The 20,769-nt window shown below is 38.8% G+C and overlaps 1 protein-coding gene across 5 annotated transcripts in view; it reads left to right on the top strand.

Annotated features, from left to right (window-relative positions):
• The window catches only part of LOC125037405 (RING finger protein 44-like), a 103,713-nt gene extending 83,239 nt beyond the window's left edge, over window positions 1–20,474 (top strand). The window contains exons 2-9 of one of the 5 annotated variants that reach the window (XR_007115971.1): window positions 4,680–4,943; window positions 6,174–6,278; window positions 6,419–6,796; window positions 6,933–7,204; window positions 7,359–7,529; window positions 7,917–8,052; window positions 11,984–12,211; window positions 14,454–14,516. Coding sequence is in view for 4 of the 5 variants with exons in the window: in XM_047630545.1 (XP_047486501.1) it covers window positions 4,680–4,943; window positions 6,174–6,278; window positions 6,419–6,796; window positions 6,933–7,204; window positions 7,359–7,529; window positions 7,917–8,052; window positions 12,126–12,211; window positions 14,454–14,535 (1,494 nt within the window). In the remaining variant the exon portion in view is untranslated. Of the gene's footprint in view, window positions 1–4,679; window positions 4,944–6,173; window positions 6,279–6,418; window positions 6,797–6,932; window positions 7,205–7,358; window positions 7,530–7,916; window positions 8,053–8,715; window positions 9,916–11,983; window positions 12,212–14,453 lie in introns of those variants that run through there. The other 4 variants (XM_047630546.1, XM_047630545.1, XM_047630547.1 and 1 more) reach the window with 4 other exon arrangements.
• Window positions 20,475–20,769: the final 295 nt, after the last annotated feature.

Genomic DNA, 20,769 nt, shown 5'->3' with positions numbered 1-20,769 from the left:
CCTCCTCGCCTCAGGCATCAGGGGAAATTACTCTCAACTTTTTACCCTCCCTTCTCTCTCCTTTCTTTCTCGTTTCTTCTTGCGTTGTTCATTCTTCTGACATGTTTTAAGAAATTGTGTATTTCTCTCTCTCTCTCTCTCTCTCTCTCTCTCTCTCTCTCTCTCTCTCTCTCTCTCTCTCTCTCTCTCTCTCTCTCTCTCTCTCTCTCTCTCTCACCCCCCCCTTTTTACCTTCTCATTCCGTTTCTAACTCTCCTTTCCTCTCCCCCTCCTTCTCATCATCTATCTCTATTTCACTTTATTTTCTCCTATTGTTTGTCTCACTCCCTCCCTCCTTTCTTGCATCCTCCTTCTCCTCCTCTACTCCTCCTCCTCCTCCTCCTCCTCCTCCTCCTCCTCCTCTCTCCCTTCCGTCTCTTTCAGTCTTTCATTTACTAACTGAGGCCACTGTATTGATTTATTCTCCCTTCCCCTCTTCGTCCGACCCTCACTTCCCCTCGCCTATTCCCCATCTTTTCGTTTCTACTCCCACTTCTCCCCTTTTTTCTTCCTTTCTTGTTTCATATATCTTTCTCCCCCTTTCCCCCTTTCTCTATCTTTCTTCCCCCTTGTCTCTACATCCTTCGTCGCTGCATACATGACTCCACGACCTTCTTTATCGATCTGTGCATGCGGGGCTAAGTATGCTGTTACCCTGTGCTCCTCCCTCTCACTCTCTCTCTTTCTCTCTTTCTCTCTTTCTCTCTTTCTCTCTCTACCATTCTCTCCCCCTCCCTACCTCCTTCCCTCTCTTTCTCTCTATATATATATCTACCTACTACTACTACTACTCTCTCTCTCTCTCTCTCTTTCTTTCTTTCTTTCTCTTTCTCTCTCCCTCCCTCCCTCCCTCCCTCCCTCCCTCCCTCCCTCCCTCCCTCTCTCCCTCTCTCCCTCTCTCCCCCTCACTCCTTTCCTCCCTCCCTCTCCCTCCTTCCCTCACTTTCTTTCCACCATTCCCTCCATTCCTCCCTTTCTCTCTCCATCTATCTACCTACCACTTTCTTTCTCCCATTTTCTCTCTCTTTCATTCTCGCCTACTCTAACTTGCGCCGATTTATTTTAAACCCTCTTCTCGTATTTCTTCTTTCTTTCTTTTTTAGAATTTCAATCGCTTTGTCTCCTTCGCCTCCTCCTCTTCCTCCGCTTAGTCTTCCCACCCTTTTCTCAAATTTCTTGTTCTTATTCGCCTTTGCCCTTCTCCCTCTTCGGTTTTCCCCTCTGAGCTTCCCTTTTTCTTTTACTTCTTTTTCTCTGTTTTCTGGAAGGATTGGGTAGGAGAGAGAGAGGGGGGGGGGGAGAGAAAGAGAGAGAGAAGGAGAAAAAGAAAGAGAGAGAGAAGGAGAAAAAGAAAGAGAGAGAGAAGGAGAAAAAGAAAGAGAGAGAGAAGGAGAAAAAGAAAGAGAGAGAGAAGGAGAAAAAGAAAGAGAGAGAGAAGGAGAAAAAGAAAGAGAGAGATAAGGAGAGAGAGAGAGAGAGAGAGAGAGAGAGAGAGAGAGAGAAGGAAAAAGAAAGAGAGAGAGAGAAGGAAAGAGAGAGAGAGAGAGAGCGAGCGGGGGGGTAGAATGGAAGAGAGAGACTTAAATATATACGCGTCTACAAGTGATATTAGCATCCATCTGTGTATGTTTATGCTCGCATTAATGTATGCGCACGTTTCCCATCACACGCCACACACCTACATGAATATCTGTCTACCTAACATTACTCCATATAAAATAAAAGAACCTTATCCCTTTTAAAGCTAACCTCGCCAAAGGTAGCTCTTAGCGGCGGCCGGGGGAGGGGGGGAGAGAAGAAAGGGAAGTGGGGGGGGGGGAAATAAGAAAACTAACGGAGAATCCAGGAAGTTGTATAGCGTTGGCGCGGATATCGTCCGAAGTTTATGGGAAATGTAAGCTGTTGTTGTAGTTTGCTTGTTGTTGGAGAATACAGTTTGTGAAGTTCGATACAGCTGGAGGGGGGTGGGGGGTGGGAGGGGTTAGAAGGAAGGAGAGGGAGGTAGGGATGTAGGGTGGAGGTGAGCGGGGGGAGAGGAGGTTGGGTTCGAGAAAGGGGAGGTATTGGGGGTTATAGATGAGGGGGGGAGGTAGGGTAAGAGGGAGAGGGGAATAGGGAAGGTGGTTGAGATGAAGAGGGTATGAGGTTTGGGTATGTGAGGATAGGGGGGAGTCGGTGAAGATAGAACAAGGTAAGGGGGTTGGGAATTGAGAAGAGGGAAGAGAGGTCATTGGAGGAGAAGAGAGGGGAAGGTGGGACCGGCGTTATGGGGGCATTAGATGAGACGGGGAAGGGATCATAAGGTTAAAGGGAGAGAGAAAAAAGGAGATAAAGCAGGTGGGACTAGCAATGGGTAAGAGGACAGGGAGAGCTGGGTAACACAGTGGAGAGGAGAATATCGAGTATTGTTACATAGATATGAAAGGAATATTGGTTATTTTAGCACGGACGGTGTGGAATATCGGATATTTTAGCACGGGACGGCAAGCAAGAAGGTCATTTTGGCGTAAACTTAGAGAAATATCGGATATTTTTAGCAGGAGGTTGGGGAAATTCCGAATATTTTAGCATGTGATTGTAAGAAATATCATAAATTTGAGATACATTCCATTTTCTTTTTTCTTTCTTTCTTTTTCAAGAATATTATGCACTACATGAGCTGGTGTTCTTGAAAGAGATGCAAGTGGTTTCGAATATTTTAGCATTTAGGTTCAGAGAATATCAGATGTAGAAATACGACAATGAATATTTTCCAGGGATATGCATAACATATCAGATATTCCAGCAGATGCTAAAAATAACGACTCACAATAAATATAATAGTTTGGCCCGATATTTTACCGCTGGATTTTTTTTTTTTTTTTTTTTTTTTTTTTTTTTTTTTTTTTTTTTTAGCTTTCAATTTCTTTTTGTCTCACCAGAGCAGGAAATAGAAATGTCTAAATATGTATTCAGATATCCTCGTGATTAGAATAAAATAGGGTTTTCATCAATTTCAGGAAAAAAATATTTTATAGATACTTTTTCTTCTTGGTTTTGTTTTAGGAATATATTATACGTTTAAATAGTTATTCTTGGAATTCTCATTTTTTCAACAAAGTATTTTATCTATTCATTGAGTCGTGCATAAAATAACGTTACGTTAATTAAGGAATATCTTGAATTTGAAGGTCTTATCATAATTCTTCAACAGTAAATTTTATGTTATTGTATGTGAAGAAAGAAAAGTATATAAATATGAAATTCGTTCAATATGAAGGATAAAGTGATTTGTGGAATTAGTTTTATTCAATATAAATGAGCGAAAACGGTTGACAAAGACAAAAGTTTTATTTATGCATGTAAGCTATTAATGTGCTTGTAGGTAAATCGGTTTGTCAGTAGTATGAGGTAAAAGGTTACTTGAGCTGTAAGGAAACTGTGTGTATATATATATATATATATATATATATATATATATATATATATATATATATTGATTGTTGTAATTGGTCTGTACAGAATGTGTTTTCTCTGAAAATTTACGGTAGACTTGTGTATTTTTTTAACCTTTATTTTCGGGGGAGGGAGAATTAGGTAAGTTATGTATTCTCAAAGTCCATCTCAGTTATTGTTATTGTCATCACTAATGTTACCATTAATGATGATAACTATGATAAGTATTGTTGTTATTACTACTACTACTACTGTTGGCATTACTACTGTTATTACCTTTATGTATATATGTATGTGTATATGTATATTATTTATAATATATGTGTGTCTATGTGTGTGTGTGTGCATATATATATATATATATATATATATATATATATATATATATATATATATATATATATATACATACACACATACATATGTGATACCAGTATTAGCCCAGGTGACTATGTGCTCAATTAGATAACTTAATTGACCAATTGCTCTGAATCCTAGTGCGAAACTACATAATAGGATATTAATTCCATTTCGTGATTCAAAAAGGGTTTTCCAAGTTGAGGTCTGTGTTAGGGAAATTATGGATGCCTGGTGGATACATTTTCAATATCAGTTTCACACCTCTAGTAATGCATTGAGGATTGCAGTGGCAGTTTTAAGGGTCCTCTTTTGCATAGATTTACAGAGAGAGGAGATATTTTTTTTTAACTTCTTTTTAAAGGGTGGTAGGGTCAGGGACTTGCCCTGACGTGAAGGACTTGATAGTTTTTGAAAAGAAAGAATGAAAATGAGTGTGTATATGTGTGTGTGTGTGTGTGTGTGTGTGTGTGTGTGTGTGTGTGTGTGTGTATGTATGTAAGGAAGTTTACATGCCAAAGTAATGAAATATATGAGTGATGCAATAGCACATTAACAAAAATTTAGTATGGGTTGCATAATTCTTTCAGATTTAACTTTTCCATTTTTATCTTCATGTGCAAGTGTTCGAAATTGTAAAAATTAAGATCGTGCTGCTGCCATTTAATATGACATTGATATTACATGAAATACCTATATAATTGCATACCAATGATCATCATACTTGACAGTTCTGAACACATTAAGCCCCACCGCAGTAAACACACCAACACATTACTGTATTTACCAAAGCATTCTATGTAATAATCCAAAACTCATCCACCGCATCCTTCCCCTTTTACCCTCAGGTGCCCGTGACTCTGGCAATGTCAAGTATGAACAGCGGAGGAGGGCATCATCACCAGTTCCAGCAGCAACAGCAGCAGCAACACCAGCCCCAGCATCACCAACCACAGCATCACCAAGCACAGCATCAGCAGCAGCATCAGGCCGTCCATATCCATGCCCATGCCCATGCCAGAGGCCCTTCATCAATGATGTGTGCCACACCCACCCAACCTCACCACACACACCACCTCAACACTAGCCATGTGCAGACGTCTCCACACCAGGTAAGTTGTCAGGTTTTTTCTTATGTAAAAGTAAATGTGTGGTATTATTCTCTTCCTCTCTGTCTCTCTACCTGTCTCTCTTCTATCCTCTCCTCTCCTCTCTCCCATCCTTCTCTCTCTTTCTCTCTCTTTCTCTCTCTTTCTCTCTCTTTCTCTCTCTTTCTCTCTCTTTCTCTCTCTCTCTCTCTCTCTCTCTCTCTCTCTCTCTCTCTCTCTCTCTCTCTCTCTCTCTCTCTCTCTCTCTCTCTCTCTCTCTCTCCCTCTCTCTCCCCCCCCTCTCTCTCCCTCTCTCTCTCCCTCTCTCTCTCCCCTCTCTCTCCTCTCTCCCTCCCTCCCTTCCTCCCTCCTCTCCTCCTCCTTCTCCCTCCCTCCCTCCCTCCCTCCCTCCCTCCTCCCTCCCTCCTCCCTCCCTCCTCTCCCTCTCTCCCTCTCTCCCTCTCTCTCCTCTCTCTCTCCTCTCTCTCCTCTCTCTCTCCCTCTCTCCCTCTCTCCCTCTCTCCCTCTCTCCCTCTCTCTCCCTCTCTCTCCCTCTCTCTCCCCTCTCTCTCCTCTCTCTCTCTCTCTCTCTCTCTCTCTCTCTCTCTCTCTCTCTCTCTCTCTCTCTCTCTCTCTCTCTCTCCAATTATTTTGGATTAGATTATCTTCATCTTTCACGGCCTCTTCTTCTTTTTTTAACTTTGCACCATTTTAGAGTGGATTAACGAATGGAGGAGTCAAATGGTATTTATATACAGTATTTTCTTAATACTTAATAATATCTTTCTGCCCAGTAGTGAGATTACTTTCACTATTTGTATAATAGAAAAAACAACATGTGTTTTATCATCAGTATAAAATTACATGATAAAAGTGGCCTTGGTCAGATGGAATTAAAACGTCCATGGAAACAATATATTTGACATTTTGATCACTGTCTCTCTTTATTTTCAACAGTTGTTTTTATGAATGGCACTTTCATTAGCAACAAAATCAGAAAACTATCTTATCAATATCTCATTCAGAAAGCAATTAACTTAAGTTGCTTCTATTAAAACTCTAATTATATTCAGATAATGGTCAATCAGCTGCTATTTAAAGAATTATTGATTCTGTATTGTTAATTGATTAATGCAATGTTGATTTACTACCTGATTATACAAAGTTGAACACTGAGTGGCTATAACTGGTTGAGATGTCAAGCACATCATGCATGGATGTAATTCAGTGATGCAATGACTATTTGCCTGACAGATGAGTGGTGCCAGTGGCGGCACATACGGCAATGTTCCACGCCTCCATCACTGCAATGTGCACTCCTTCCTTTGTTCCAATCCACCTCTCCATCATCAGTACCAGGTATTATACTTTCCATCGTACATAGAAGACAAGGAAAAATAAAAATGATATTTATGTAGAGTTTCAGGAGGCCCTGAGCCCCAGAATGTGCATTGCGAGGGAATTTTGAGTAAGGGGGACTAATAGAAATGAATCTGCTGGTCAACTTCCAGATGAACGGAGGATGCCTTGGGCCCCAGCACCACTACGCGCCTATGGTGCCCCCAGGGCATCATGCGGCTGGCCCTCTGCTGGCCCCACCTGGAACCCCCCAGCTGATGGCTGCCACACCTCAGCCCCCTCATACTCACACCTCCCTGTACAGCCAAGCCCCCATGGGAGTGGCTCCTCCTCAGGCCGTACCCACCCAACTCACTGCTGTTCCTGGACAGCTGTCGGCCGCACCACAGAGTCTGGGAGTGGGAGTACCCCCCCAGTTACCCCCACAGCACCACCACCATGCCCACCAACAACCAACGCCTCCTCTGGTTACCCCCTTCCCTGCTCATACTCACCTGCATCAACTTCATCATTTACATGTAAGTCTACCTGGTTGAGTTTTAACATCAGCTTTACTTATTTGTCTTCAATTTTATTTAAGACCTGGTGCTTAATATTATTTTAAAACAGTACATTATATATATTTCATATAATTTTCTCCTTCAAAATACCCAGGCCAGCAGCGGGAGTGGCGGAGGAGCACGGGGAGCAAGTGTTGACATGTTGGGCCGCGGCCTTTACCGAGGACCAGGACAAGGCCATGTCCTGGGCCGAATGAGAGGACCACGAGGAAGCAGTGGAAGCAGTTTGGGAAGCACCAGACGCAGTAGTTCCAGCTGGCGAGGGAATACCATGCCCCCAGCCGCCCCCCCACCTCCACCCCCTCCTCCACTTCCCAGTGCTGCTGCTGCGGCGGCTACTTACCCTGGCATTCTCTTACATTTCTTGTAAGTTACTTTAGGTGTTTTTATTTCTGTGGCATCTCTTTTAAGTTACGAATGATGTACAATATACAATATATGTGTTTCATTTACAGCTTTTTTTTTCTTTCTTTTTTATGTGTGCATATGGATGGTTCAGTGGACATGAATATATTTCCAGGGCAATGTTGTCGCATCCATCACTACACCAATACAGTATGGTAGACCCAGTGCCAGCAGAAGCCCCCGACACGGAGAACTATGAGGCTTTACTACATCTGGCAGAGAGGCTGGGTGAGGCCAAACCCAGAGGCCTTTTGAAAACAGTGATTGACCAACTCCCGTCCTATAGGTAAGCAGATTTTCCTGAGTTGTTTATTTGGTAATGTAGTAATTTCAGTTTGGTCATTGTTTGTCTTTTACGTAAGAATTACAATGATTGTTTATAAAAAGTCGTTTTGTTTTTCTGGTTTTGTTTTTCCTCTTCTCTCTACCTTTTTCAATTTGTTTTTTGTTTTTATAATATTTGATTGTCTTATTAGTTTCAGTAGTTTGATATTACTGAGAGTAATTTTTTTTCTTTCTTTTTTAATATAAAGAGACAACAAATATTTGATTGTAGTTTTCCCATGAAAAGGAATTTTATGAGTTTCCTTCCCTTTTCCCTACAAAAAAAGAAAAAGAAATAAGTGTAGATCATACTGTTTGCACAATCAAAATGAATTCACATAATTTCCAGGTATACAGGGGAGAAGTCTGACACTAAACAAACCACATGTGTGATTTGCATGTGTGACTTCGAGCTTCGGCAGATGTTACGAGTATTACCGTGTCTCCATGAGTTCCACACCAAATGTGTCGACAAGTGGCTCAAGGTAAGTCGCTCTGTCACTGCCTTGTTTTGGTTATGCACAAGGGGGTCTTGGTTGTCTTGGGTTCTGTACTTGGCTAGATGATTTGGGTTGGTGAAAATATCCACTTTATATAGAGTAACAATGTTCCGGAACCTTATGTCTCCTAAGTAGAGCTTGTGTCATCTAAACACCAAGATCCCTGTTTTATTTATTTATTTTTATTTTTATTTTTATTTATTTTTTATGGGCACCACAAAAATCAGTTGCATGATTTTTAAAGCTTTACATTGGGTACAACTTACTGAAAGTGGGATTTGCTATTAATGTCTTACAGAGTAGAATATTTATTTTTGATCGTTTATTCCTTTCTCTCACCTTATGACCACTCTATATGTCTTCCTACTACCATATTATGTCCGGTCAGCAGGCTTTAATAGAACATGTGTAGAGCAGTGTACAATATTTTCATGTATTTTAACATATTCCTTTTATTACTGTAAGGTGATTATTCTCAAGATGATTGTGTGTGCTCGCTTAGACATCAGATAATAGATTTATGATTCTGGGACAATCAGGTAGCAAGCATGGGTTTTTCACAGTGCAATTTTCCCAGTGTATTGACCACGTTGTATCGTATACTAGCCCTCACCCACTAACAGTATTGCTTCTCTTATTTCTTATTAGAGGCGAAAGTGTGCATGAAGCTGCTGTGACATACCAGTACCGTTGCCATATTGTCCTCTAAGCCAAGTGGACTCCCTCATCTCAGTGGCAGATATCACATTGTCTCCTCTCCCTCCAGCTGCTCTCCATCACAGTTCATCACCCGAATGTTCTCAGCTCAGACCAGTCTCACTCTTGATTCAAAGCCGAGTCTATATAACCTTGTATATAGACATGCTCTAATGACCATGAAAAGCCTGATTCTCTGATATAAACAGATTACCCCCTCCCCCATTTTAAATGCTAGAATATTTTGGATGAGTCTCAATTTCTCCCCTCCCCCAATACATATATATATGTTTTCAGTATATATGTATACATGTGAATGAGTCCTCTTTCAATAATGATAATGAAGGCTAAGATTTGGGCAGTGACCAGGCTGAAGCTTACACAAACCTGATAACAAAGTCAATGTTTCTCAGTTGCAAGTCAGTAGGCTATAGCATCTTTGCATGCTTTGAGAACTAATGATGGATTTTGAAAACTCTGAGGCCTTTAATGCAGTAACAATCCTCTCCCCCCCAAAGAGAATCTGAGACACGTAGAGTTTAGCTATCAGAAAGGCGTTGGCCTCAGCTGTTCACTTCCCACATCAAAGCCCAGTTTATTCTCATGGTACGGTCTTTGCAATCACTGTGGACGAGTTTGGCCGATGGTGTCACAGATTTCAGCTCTCGCGATGGGATTCAATGGGAACTTTTGATGAACAGGTTGTGTTTTATCGCCTCATATGTGACTGTGGCCTGGGCCTCGTCTCATGGAGTGAGACGTAGTTAACACTGCCTATATATATCATCTTTATGTAGTGTATATACATCTGATAGGCTCATAGTGAGAGTGTGGTGTGATCAGCCATTGATGTCAGTCCAGTGGCATTTCAGTAAGGTTCATTTTCACCTGCGTAACCCCCCGGAATATGGACCATATTGAAACACCATCCAATGATCAGATGACTGATCATATCACACATTGTGATGATTGAGAATCCAGGAAGAAAAGCTGATCTGGTGCCTCCTTATAATTAATTTTTGATTCATGTTCCAGAAATGTTTTCTATTTTTTTCACTGAGGTTGCTAAGGCTCTCTCGAATGCATAGCAAAGAAGAATATTTGTCTTTGAACATGTTGACTGGTTGAATATAATACTTATGATATACTTTTTTTTTTTCTTTTTTTTCAAAGAACCTTCCAGCAGTCTCTTCTTGGAATTCATGTTTTGTGAATTGGAATATGGTGCCCTTATTTTTTTTCCATCATATAGAAAAAAACTGTCACTACAGCACCCTCAGCAGTCACCTAAGGGCTTGCAGAGCTGAATGAGTGGATCAGGGTTATGTACATATTAATGCACATCTGTGTATGCTATGTGTACATCCTAGTAAATAGACGCTAATTTTTGTAGACGTCATCTTTTAACGCATGGATTTGTCTCCTACTTGTTAAATGGTAAATCTTAAAAAAAAGTTGGACAGTGGGAAACACCAAAGTGGAATATATATTCATTTTGTTAAATTATTTATGTATCTAGCCTTTAACCAGAATTTTATGACCTATATCTTGACCTGTTAATTTTATTTGTATCATTGATTACCTCAACTAGTTTTCCCATTGTTCCTGCAATTTGATTTACTGTGTAACATGTGATGAATTAATCCTTGTCATTTTTAAATTTGAAAAAAAAGAAGAAAGCTATAGCAAGCCTTCAAGTAACTGTTGGGCTTAGAGTCGTCCGTAGCCAGTTTCTAGCCTTCTCAACACCCCTCTTTCCTCCTGTTTGTATTTTTGGATTTTAACACATCCAGAGCTTTTTGTGATGAACAGCAACAGCTAACATAACGCAAAAAAGAAAAGAGAAAAAACATACAGCTGCCATTTTTCCCCCTCTATCTTCAATCTTTCTTTGTTATATATATATATATATATACATATCTCTCTGTTTTACTTTTTTGTTTAATTTTTTTTCTCTCTCTCTCTCTTAAGCACAGGAATTTCAGTTATACAATCACAAAGAGCTCTGAGCTTTTCCCCAAGCCTAGTGCAAAAGCCCTGTATTTTGGGGGTTTTCTCTTTTAAACATATTTTAGAATGACTCAGCTCAAAATTACCAATTATGCCAAAGATATTTTGTGTTGCAGATAATACCTATATGTATATATGTATATGTATATTTGTATGTATATGTTTATGTGTATATGTATATATATGAATATGTGTATATGTATATATATGTGTGTGTGTGTGAGTGTATGTGTGTGTATATATATGTGTATATATGTATGTGTGTGTATGTGTATATATATATATATATATATATATATATATATATATATATATATATATATATATATATATACACACACACACATACATATACATATACATATAAACACACACATCCTTACATACCTATATGCATACATACATACATACATACATAAATGTTTATATATATACCCATATATCCATATTATATATGTATATATATACCCATACTTCCATGCATATATACATACAAACATATACACATACATACATACACATATATATATATATATATATATATATATATACATATATATACACATATATATTCTGGCTGAGGGTTATAAAATATGTATTTATTTATGTGGGACTGCACTGGAGATGAGTATGGAATAAGTATGAAATTAAGAAAATCTTGCTTTTTTTTCATATAAGCTAAAGTCATGAAATAAATCCCAGAAAACATATCTGAATTTACAGATCTTACAAAACAAAAGTTTAGAACTCAAAAATGAAGCATTTCTATGCACTAAAAATGAGTTACTGATCTCTGGTGCCTCAGTCCTTTTAACATATAGTTATACCTGGCTTCTGCACTGGGTTCGCAGCTTGTTGGTATTGCCACAGTTAGTACATGCGTGGAAGTACTCTGAGTGTGAAATGTTGGATTTTGCTTCATATGCAGGGCATAGGATGTGTGCTCACAACGGTCAGAACGGGTTACTTCAGAAGATGATTTGCCCAGAGAATGCAGTGTTCTTTGGCCCGCTGATTTTATGTGCGTGTGTCAGACTCTGCATTCTTGGGGAGGAGATGTCTCTGTTTTAACCATGTTTACTAGATTGTATCTTGTCCTTTGTGAAATTTTTCTCTGCATGTGTAGCAACATTGTATTTTTTCTCACACTCTGCAAGTATCTCATTCATACCAAATCTGATTGGCTGATACCATGCTGTCGGTAACCTAGACTGTGGTCAGTACCATGCAGTTGAGTCCCTTCACTGTGGGTGGTGCCGCGCAGTTGGTACCTGTGACTGTGTTCGGTGCCCAGCGGTTGGTACCCTTGACTGTACCCCGAGCTAACCAGTCCGTGTGTCTTGCATGAGCAGGAGGGTGGCGTGCCTTGTGCCGTGTACCACTGCTGGCTGCTTGCATGCTTGCAGTATCATGATGATGGCCTTTTTGGTGCCTGCAGGTATGTCCCTCTTGGTCACACTGCACACTGGTTCGGTCGTCAGGTGTTTCCAGGCTTTGCGTTATGGGTACCTTTTTTTATTGTTTTTTAATTTTTTATTTCTTTTGTATTTTTTTCTTTTAAATGTTAATCACTGTGTGGGTCACTGCAACCTTTAGGCAAAATGATTTCACCTGCTATAAAGATCAGTCCATAGTAGCATTTTCTCTTTCTTTATTATTTTTTTTATTATTCCTAAATGGATATGATTGCACTTTGTTTTATCATGTGCTTCCTTTCTGTTGTTGAGTGTTGAAAAAAACTTAAGTTATATTCTTTTCTTTTTTTTATGTCTCAATGATTTTTTTATTTTTATTTCTTATTCTTTTCTTTTTCTCTTTCTTTTTTTTGAGGGAAGAATAGGGGTGGGTTGGATGGGTAGATTTCATCATGGCATATTGTCATTGCATTAAACTAATAAATGTGTGCAAAGCTCTGGAAATGTTTGACTTCCGGCCAACATCAGGCAAGACTGTCACCAACTGGCTGTAAAATATTCCTCAAGCATAAAACTTAGGCCTAGCCATCACAGCAGCACGCAGGGTTCCCAGAGGAGCATTTTCTCCACGAGCGTCATTTTCATAGCTTTGAATATTTTTTATTTATATAGTAATATATATATTCTTTTTTTTCTCTCTCTCATTTTTGAAAGGGATTCAGTTTATAATCTATTTCAAGTCTCATTATAGATGGAGTGTACCATTCAGATAGGTTTGTATATCATGATTTGATTTTTTTTTTTTTCTTCTTTTTTTCTTTTTTCTTTCTTTTTTTATATTATTGCTCATTGTGGTACTCACCAAAATTTCATCCGGGCTGCCATAGTTGATTGTTAATTGCACTGTATACTTTCCTCGTAATACTGCATTTTTTTTTTTTTTTTCTGGGGACAATTAACGCTGTACAGTCTTCACACATCCGGGATTGTAGAGGAATGCTCATACGTAGTGTCAAAAGTCTACCCCCTAACAAAGGTTACATGATAATATCTCTTTCCACTAACCCAACCTGGTAATTGCTTTTGGTTTTTGTTTATGTATATAATCAGCTATTGCTCTCTGTCACAGGATTATCATATTATCACTGAACTCGAATTCCCTTTTGCTTGACACTGGTTTGATGCAAGCACACTTCAAAATCGGAACCAAAAGCAGATACCAAGGGCGAGTGTTAGCCAACTGTTGTGCCAGGTTAACCGTAGAGCGAGAGAGAGAGACTGGACCGTAATCCTTGTGCTTGTGATATCTCCGTAATTCAAGTTTGTGGCAGCCTGGTCAAGCTTGCAGTGAATTTGTTCTACTAATTTTTATTTTTATTATTTATTATTATTTTTTTTTATTATTAATCTGTTGCATGTAATGTAATTAAAGAATGAGGAGAAAGTGCTGTTCTTGCTGTGCTGGCAACATTTTACCGCAGCATCCCAGTTGTCTCAGCCCAAACATGCTTGCGATGCTCAAACGTTATTGATATTACTTGGAACTGTAGAATTTTTCCTTGAGTCCAGAACAGTTTTTAATCTACTAGTAGCCAATAAAGCAACTGCTGCCTAGCAATCTGTGTGTTTCTCCTTTCTTATATGTTTTTAAACCATGATAATATAATGCAGGAGACTTTGTTCACTCTTAAATATACTTTAACTTTGCCACATAAAGTTTGATATAAAGTCATGATTTTTCATCAGTACCAAGTTACAGCCAGTTTTTGACAGATTTAAATTGTCTGTTCCTTGAGGCCTTTTAAAGTTTCAATTTAGAAAGATAATAGAAAGGTCTTGTTAGTGTTTGACAGATACTGTTAATGCACTAGATCATTTATCATTGAGATTTACAATATAACAAGTTAGTCAATTGATCTGTCAATAGACTTAAATAACTAATAATAGAGCTATTGAATAGTTCTTTGATATATGAAGTAGTTATTGCTATTTATATGTTTAAGACTTAGATTGATATATGTTTATATTCAAATACTGAAATATGTTTATATGTCCCAATATATTTATTTTTCAACACTTAAGGTTTCAGATCATATCTAGATCCCTTGTTTCATGGTATAACAGTGTAGTCTTGTTGATTTTGTGAATAGAACATGTATACTGTTATTGATGCCAATTAATACCCATCTGTTACTTTCATCCAGACTAGCCCTCTTGTTATGGTCCATGGTCATGTCAACTTTAAATATTGCTTGTGTTTTTCAGTCTAACCGGACTTGTCCTATTTGCCGTGGAGATGCCAGCGAATTTCTTAAAGAGGCCACCAGTGCTGAGTGAAGCAGGATGAAAATAAAGAGAAACAAAAAACAGAGAGAAAGATAGTTAGAAAAAGAAACAGAAAATCCAACTACATCGGAAAAACTACAGAAAACACACAAAGAGGAAGAGGACGTGCTGAGTAACGGTGAGTCTCAGTCCATCGTGGAGTTGCTTGCTTCACAGATCCATCCCCAAGCAGCAGGAGGCATATATGCAGTGGGTGCCTGGTTGCCAGAAGGAGGCTTGCCATGGCCCAGTGCCTCCAGGAAGAGAATTTTTTCTCAACTCCATTCTTGCACTTAAGAGAGAGGTATATACCGGGAGCTTCATCAAAGGAGATTAAAAATGCCTGGCTATCAGGAATCTTTTATCAAAAGAAATCATAAAAAAAGAGTTAAAAAATCTATGCACATCTTTTGGAGGTATGAATGTGGGCACAGAATGAGAGAGAGAGAGTTACCAGCATTACTACAGGTGTTTGGATACTGTATTTTAAGATTATAAGTCTGAGGGAGAGAGAAAGAACGAAAAAAATACAAGGAGAGTTTTGTTGTTTAAGGCCAATTCAAGTTGCACTTCAAGAGTACTGCGGTGGAGGATTTTAGGCTAACTGCAAGGGTGTGAAGAAGCTAGTACGCTTTCGAGCAATTAAAAAAAAAACGACTCCCAAACATTCACTTTAATGCCAGTCTCTACTGAGTTGAAAATTCCCCTCCCCCCCCAAAGCCAGATGCGCGCACACGTGGTAACGTCGATGCGCGCATCTCCGATTGTTGAGAGGACAGTCGTTAGCGTTCCCTTGTTGTTCTGTCCGAGGCTTTGTTCGTCTAGGGCTCCGCGGGAGTTTCTGTTGTTAGCTGTCCATTTTCTGTGTTTGCCTTCATGTGAAGAGGCTGTGTCTGCAACATTAGTCCTTGACCCATGGTGTCTTAGATTTTGCCAGGGAGTTTTTTCTCATTTTTGTGTTGTGCATGAAAACATAATGGATATAATGTTTTTTCTTAGACCCATATTGTTGTGCTATGCAGTATATAATAATCCCTCTTGATGAGGCTTATTTCTTACTGGCAGAGAAAGTAGGATAACGTGTGATATTGTGGTCAAAAAGCTTAATCAACTCCAAGAAAACAGGCGAAAACAAAATAAAAAATAACAAAAAAATATACTTATATATATAAAGATGCAAGCAATTCTGTTGTCGTTATCCAGTTTGGCATATGTGGAACACCACTGTAACTTGACTGCATGTTTATTCAGCATTAGATTTTCAGGATTGATGTTCATAGCTTGAAATTTGAAGTTCATGCTCAGAAATCGTTACTGATCAGTGTCGTAAATCTAAGTGGTTTCTTGGATAATCCTAATACCTATAGTATGTTGCTGAATACTTAGTGATGGTTCATCGACAATGTTATCACCAGTACGTCCAGTAGGATAGTTTTGACCAGTAGTGATAAAACTCCCCATAATGTGTCCAGAGCTATCTAGTACCTCCCTACAATGTATTTATTTTAGAGGAATAAATACAAGTTTTTCCAATGGATTTGTCCCTTTAAAGTTACAATTGAAACACAAGTTTTAAACAGTCACCCCAGTTGATTTCAAGTAAAAGGAAATAAAGTTTTTTTGTTTTTTTTTTATGGAAAGCACTGGCTGTTTTCCGTAGGTCTGCAGTTGGTTTAGAATTATCCCGTGTGTGTACGATCACACAATCTTTAGAAACCACTTGAGACTCAGTGAAAATTGTTTTTATTTTGAATCAGATTGGAAATACCATGTGTTATCTCATTATACCTTGGACTTTGGACTGCTGGCTTTATTGCTGGGATGGATAATCACAAATATAGTTAAAGCTTCTTTTTGTTTTCTTTCTCTCCTCTTTTTCTTTTCTGCTTTATACGAAAGTTCCAGTTTTTGATTAGGTATAGGGTTCAGTATGGCTTTTTTTACTTTCATTTTAATGTGATATCAAAGCTATTGTTGTTGTTACTTTTTTCTCTTCACTTGTGCTAAGGTAGTGAAGAATTTCACTAAAGTATTTTTCTCTCAGCATGTAATGTAGTGTACATTTTGAGTACTTCTGTCCAGCCTTACCTTGTACCAGTCGTTTGTCCAATTCGTCAGTGCAACGTACCTCACAGCTGAAATTCTTGGGTCACGACCTTTCTTCCGTACTCTGACCATCATTGTTTCCTTTGTCTACGGTGTTCATTTAGGGAGGCTAAGTAGTTACATATCCAAGGTGTTTCACATCTGAAATCAAGTTTTTTATAGGAAGATGTAAGATATTCAGGCAGTCATATTTGTGATAATCCTTGTTTAAGCATCCATTTTCTATCACGATTCCACACTCCGTTTCCACGTTCCACTGCCTTCCTCGTATTCACCACAAATGCTTCCACCTCACACAGTGAACTATGCTGGACAGACGACACTCAGTCACAGTGTAAAGGGGTCAGCTTGCCATATCTCATGTTATTTTTTTGGTCCTGAATACTACGACACATGATGGGTTGTTAGTATCTTTTTTGATGAAGGCAAGATGCATATTGATGAGGGTTGGCCCCCATGCACCAGAACCACAGGACTTAGTAATGCTCATAATTTTTTATTCCTTTTTTTTTTTTTTCCCTCTTTCTTCCTTTCTTTCATTCATTCCTTTAGGCTGCAGTGTTTCTTAATACGTGATGTAAGGCTTCGTCTATTGGTAGCTTGGATACTATTTTTAAACTAGTGAAAGTGCTAAGGAATGTGGTTTGCTTGTTGAGCTGTTCGTCTCCAGCATAAGTGTATGTTCACTCAGTGTGTTTTGTACAACCATGTGCCTCATTATTTAGTGTAATTAGCAGCATCTCTCACATGTTGGAATTCAGATGGTGCTTGTACCACTGTAGATATAATTATGGAAGGAAAAAAGGATAGATAACTTGCACCAGTGAAAATGCAAGCTTGAAGCATCAAGTGCAAGGTGTGAAATTAGACATTAAGGAGAATAATTACAGTTGATGACTTCTGTTGCCAATAATAACTGGTCTCTTCAGACAAATATTTTTTTCTTTCTCTCTTTTTTAAGTAATTTTTTAAAGATGTTTCTCTTCAGAGAAAAAATGGCAACTGTTTATTTTCCAGACGTGTTTGAAGTTCTCTTTCATGTGAGAGGATGCTGCAACCATCAGTGTTGGTGCCCCTCCTTGCCGTGTGTAGAGTCAGTCATTTTGGGCCAGGTGTAGAGCTTGCTTCCTATTGCATGATATTTCCATGAATCATGAAACATTAGGGCTCAGGGTACCAGAGATTTGATTGCCGTCATGTTTGCATGATACGTTGAGGTTTTACCTGTCTGCGAGGTCTCTTCCTTTCTCAAAAGGAGTTATGATCTCAGCCAGTTTCCCGGTGGATCAGAAGGCGTTATCATTGTGCATCAGACTGCCCAAATCTTGTATCAATTGAAGGGCTGCCTAAGAGTTGGATATCTGTGTGTTTTTTGGTGTCTAATTGTGCAAGATCTGCTAATCAGCTTTTGGAGGAGTCTGATCTTGACCCAGCGAGATTTTTGCAACTCATTGGAAGGAATCCCTGTATTGTAAGGGAGGTCCAGCTTCAGCCCAAAATATATGGAAGATTAACTTGACTTGTCCTTCATATCGTATGTGTATTGGCTTGAAGTGTAGATGCCTTGAGCTGCTCATGTGTAGTTCTCCCTCCTTCCTGTCAAGCTGGCCTTTTATACATGTTTTTTCTTCATAGGCACAATACTATAAATGGCTCATTTTTATCCTGTCTTGGCCCTCTGTATCTAGGTAGTGTTCAACTCCCCCCCTCCCCCTTTCCCCCCATTTACCTAACTCTGTGGCAAGCTCGACAGTTTTGCCCTGTTACTTCCACATTTCCCTATCCTCATCTTTTAAGTGATAGAAAGCAATACATCTCTAGTTTTTAGCCTGAAGAGAAAGAAATATCTCTATTAATGTAGTTTTTTATCATCACTGGAGGGTTTCTAGATTTTTACTTTCAATCTACCATTGTGCGGTGCTCCCTAACCTTGCCTAATAGGTGAATTTTTTTTCTTTACTTTTTTAGTGTCGTAATTATACATTTTATGCATCAAGTTGAAAATTTGTATTCCAGAGTGTATTGTAACTCAATGATATTTCCATCATATCATGCCCATAGTCTGCATCTTTTCTCCTTGTCTCACCATTCCACAGTATTCTTCTGGGTTAGTATGTAATTCAAAGTCCTGGTGACATAGCACAATATCTGTAAGAAGTTCCCCTATTAGGCATATCAAGGGAGGCCACTGTGTGTATAAAGTATTGTATTTTGGCTTGATGTTCAAAGCTCACGGTATTCTACTATATATATACTACCTCAGCCTTAAACATGCTAAGCACAATATTCGTAAGTTGGACATAGTTCTTGATAATATCAGAACTTAACAAACAGGTTAAAAGAAAAAAAAGAAAAAAAAAGTTTTACAAAACCAAGTTTTAGTAATCCCATGCCAACCCTGGTCACGTTTTTCAAGACAATGTGCGGTGATGAGATGATACTAAACGACGTGTTTGTAATGTGTACGTTTCCAAATAGGAGTAAAAGTCATAAAGAGGTTTTCATCCAGATATTACCGTATTCCATCATGAAAAACGAGCCTTGTGTGATTGACCACCTTTGATCCTGTCAGCAGCAGCAACATTATTATTGTTTTGGTGTTTTTTTATGAATAAAAAAAATTTATACCCACACACACACACACACACACACACACACACACACACACACACACACACACACACACACACACACACACACACACAAACTTATATATATGTATACAAATCCCAAAAACAAAAATATTGAAACATGTTCAAAGTCCTTCACTGTACCCATTGCTGCTGATAGAGACGTGGAAGCTGTGGCCATGAGTTGAAGTACAGGCAGACAGCAGTGACACAAGACAGCAAACAATCTATTTTTGTGCAAATTTCCATTCTGATCACTAAGTGGATATGTATAGAAGATAAACAGCTGTTGCGTAGAGCTAATGGGTTGTGCCTCAATGCAGTAACTCCACTTTGCTTGTCCTGCAGTCCACCTATAGTGCTCCATTCATGTCCCATGCTCTGCTTGCGTGCTATCTATGGGTGGATTCCTGAAAGTTGTGGTGTGGTCTGTGTGATGTGGCGGCCAGCTGCTGTCTACCTTTGCGGTGTTCTTTTGTGGTCCATTTTTTAGCTGGGATGTTCAATAATTATTTACGTCTGATGCATTTCCTGCCTGTGCGTTAAATGTTAACCCTTAGATTAACACAAATCCATTTCTAGTGTGACATTTTTATATATATATCTATATATATATCTATTCTTTTCTTATAGTTTTTTCATAGACAGGTAGTATTTCCCTTTTTTTTTTTCTTTTCTTTTTTTCCTAAAGTGGAATATACTTGTATATGTAAGAAACTTATTGTGTATAAAGCATAGTTATGCTGCCTCCTCTTTAACTTGGTTGGAATGGCACACATGCCGCCACTCACACAAGACCCCGGGCCCTATGTTACCTGCCTACAAATGTCTCCTCAAGTTAGCAGGGGCAGAATTCTTTATAACACCCTAGAGCATCAGTTGAATAGAAATTCCTTACGCACTTTCAACCCTGCGTTTTTTCCCCTCCTGTCTGCTGTCACGCCAGCCTCTCTTCTCATCTTAGACTTGTCCATACCAGGAGGATGCTCAAGATAAAGTTAGCCCCTTGATTGTGTTCAACCCTCAAGTGGTGACAAAGAATTCTGAATTAGCATTAAGTCATGGTATAAACCCTGTGTAAGGAGATTTTTTTCAACATAACAATAATTACCATGTTCATATATATTTTTTTAAGGGTGAGTCTTTGGTTTTTAGTGGTTCTTCTCAGGAAACATTTATTAAGAATTCTCCATACATTTTCAGCAAATGGGTTATAAGTTACAGAGGCAATGCTTCAAGTTGTATCTTGGGTAAGGTTACATAAGGGCCCCGTCCGCACTAACCTGCCTTGTAGTACAAATGTGCATTTTGTATTTCACCTAAATTCACTTGATTTTCATGAATACGCATATATATCTATATATATGTATGAATATATACACAAGCACACAAGGTATTTGTGTGTGAGCAAATTATTAAATAGTGGTATTGAAGAGCCCTCTGTTGCTTCAACATTATCACCATGTTCCCAGTACCCACAAGGCCTTCATTACTCTCTTATACTGGAGCATGCAGGGATG

This window comes from Penaeus chinensis, chromosome 23 (genome assembly GCF_019202785.1).
Source record: "Penaeus chinensis breed Huanghai No. 1 chromosome 23, ASM1920278v2, whole genome shotgun sequence".
Lineage (NCBI taxonomy): Eukaryota > Metazoa > Arthropoda > Malacostraca > Decapoda > Penaeidae > Penaeus > Penaeus chinensis.
The sequence above is the reverse complement of the archived record's forward strand: the minus strand, read 5'-3'. Positions and strand labels throughout refer to the sequence as shown.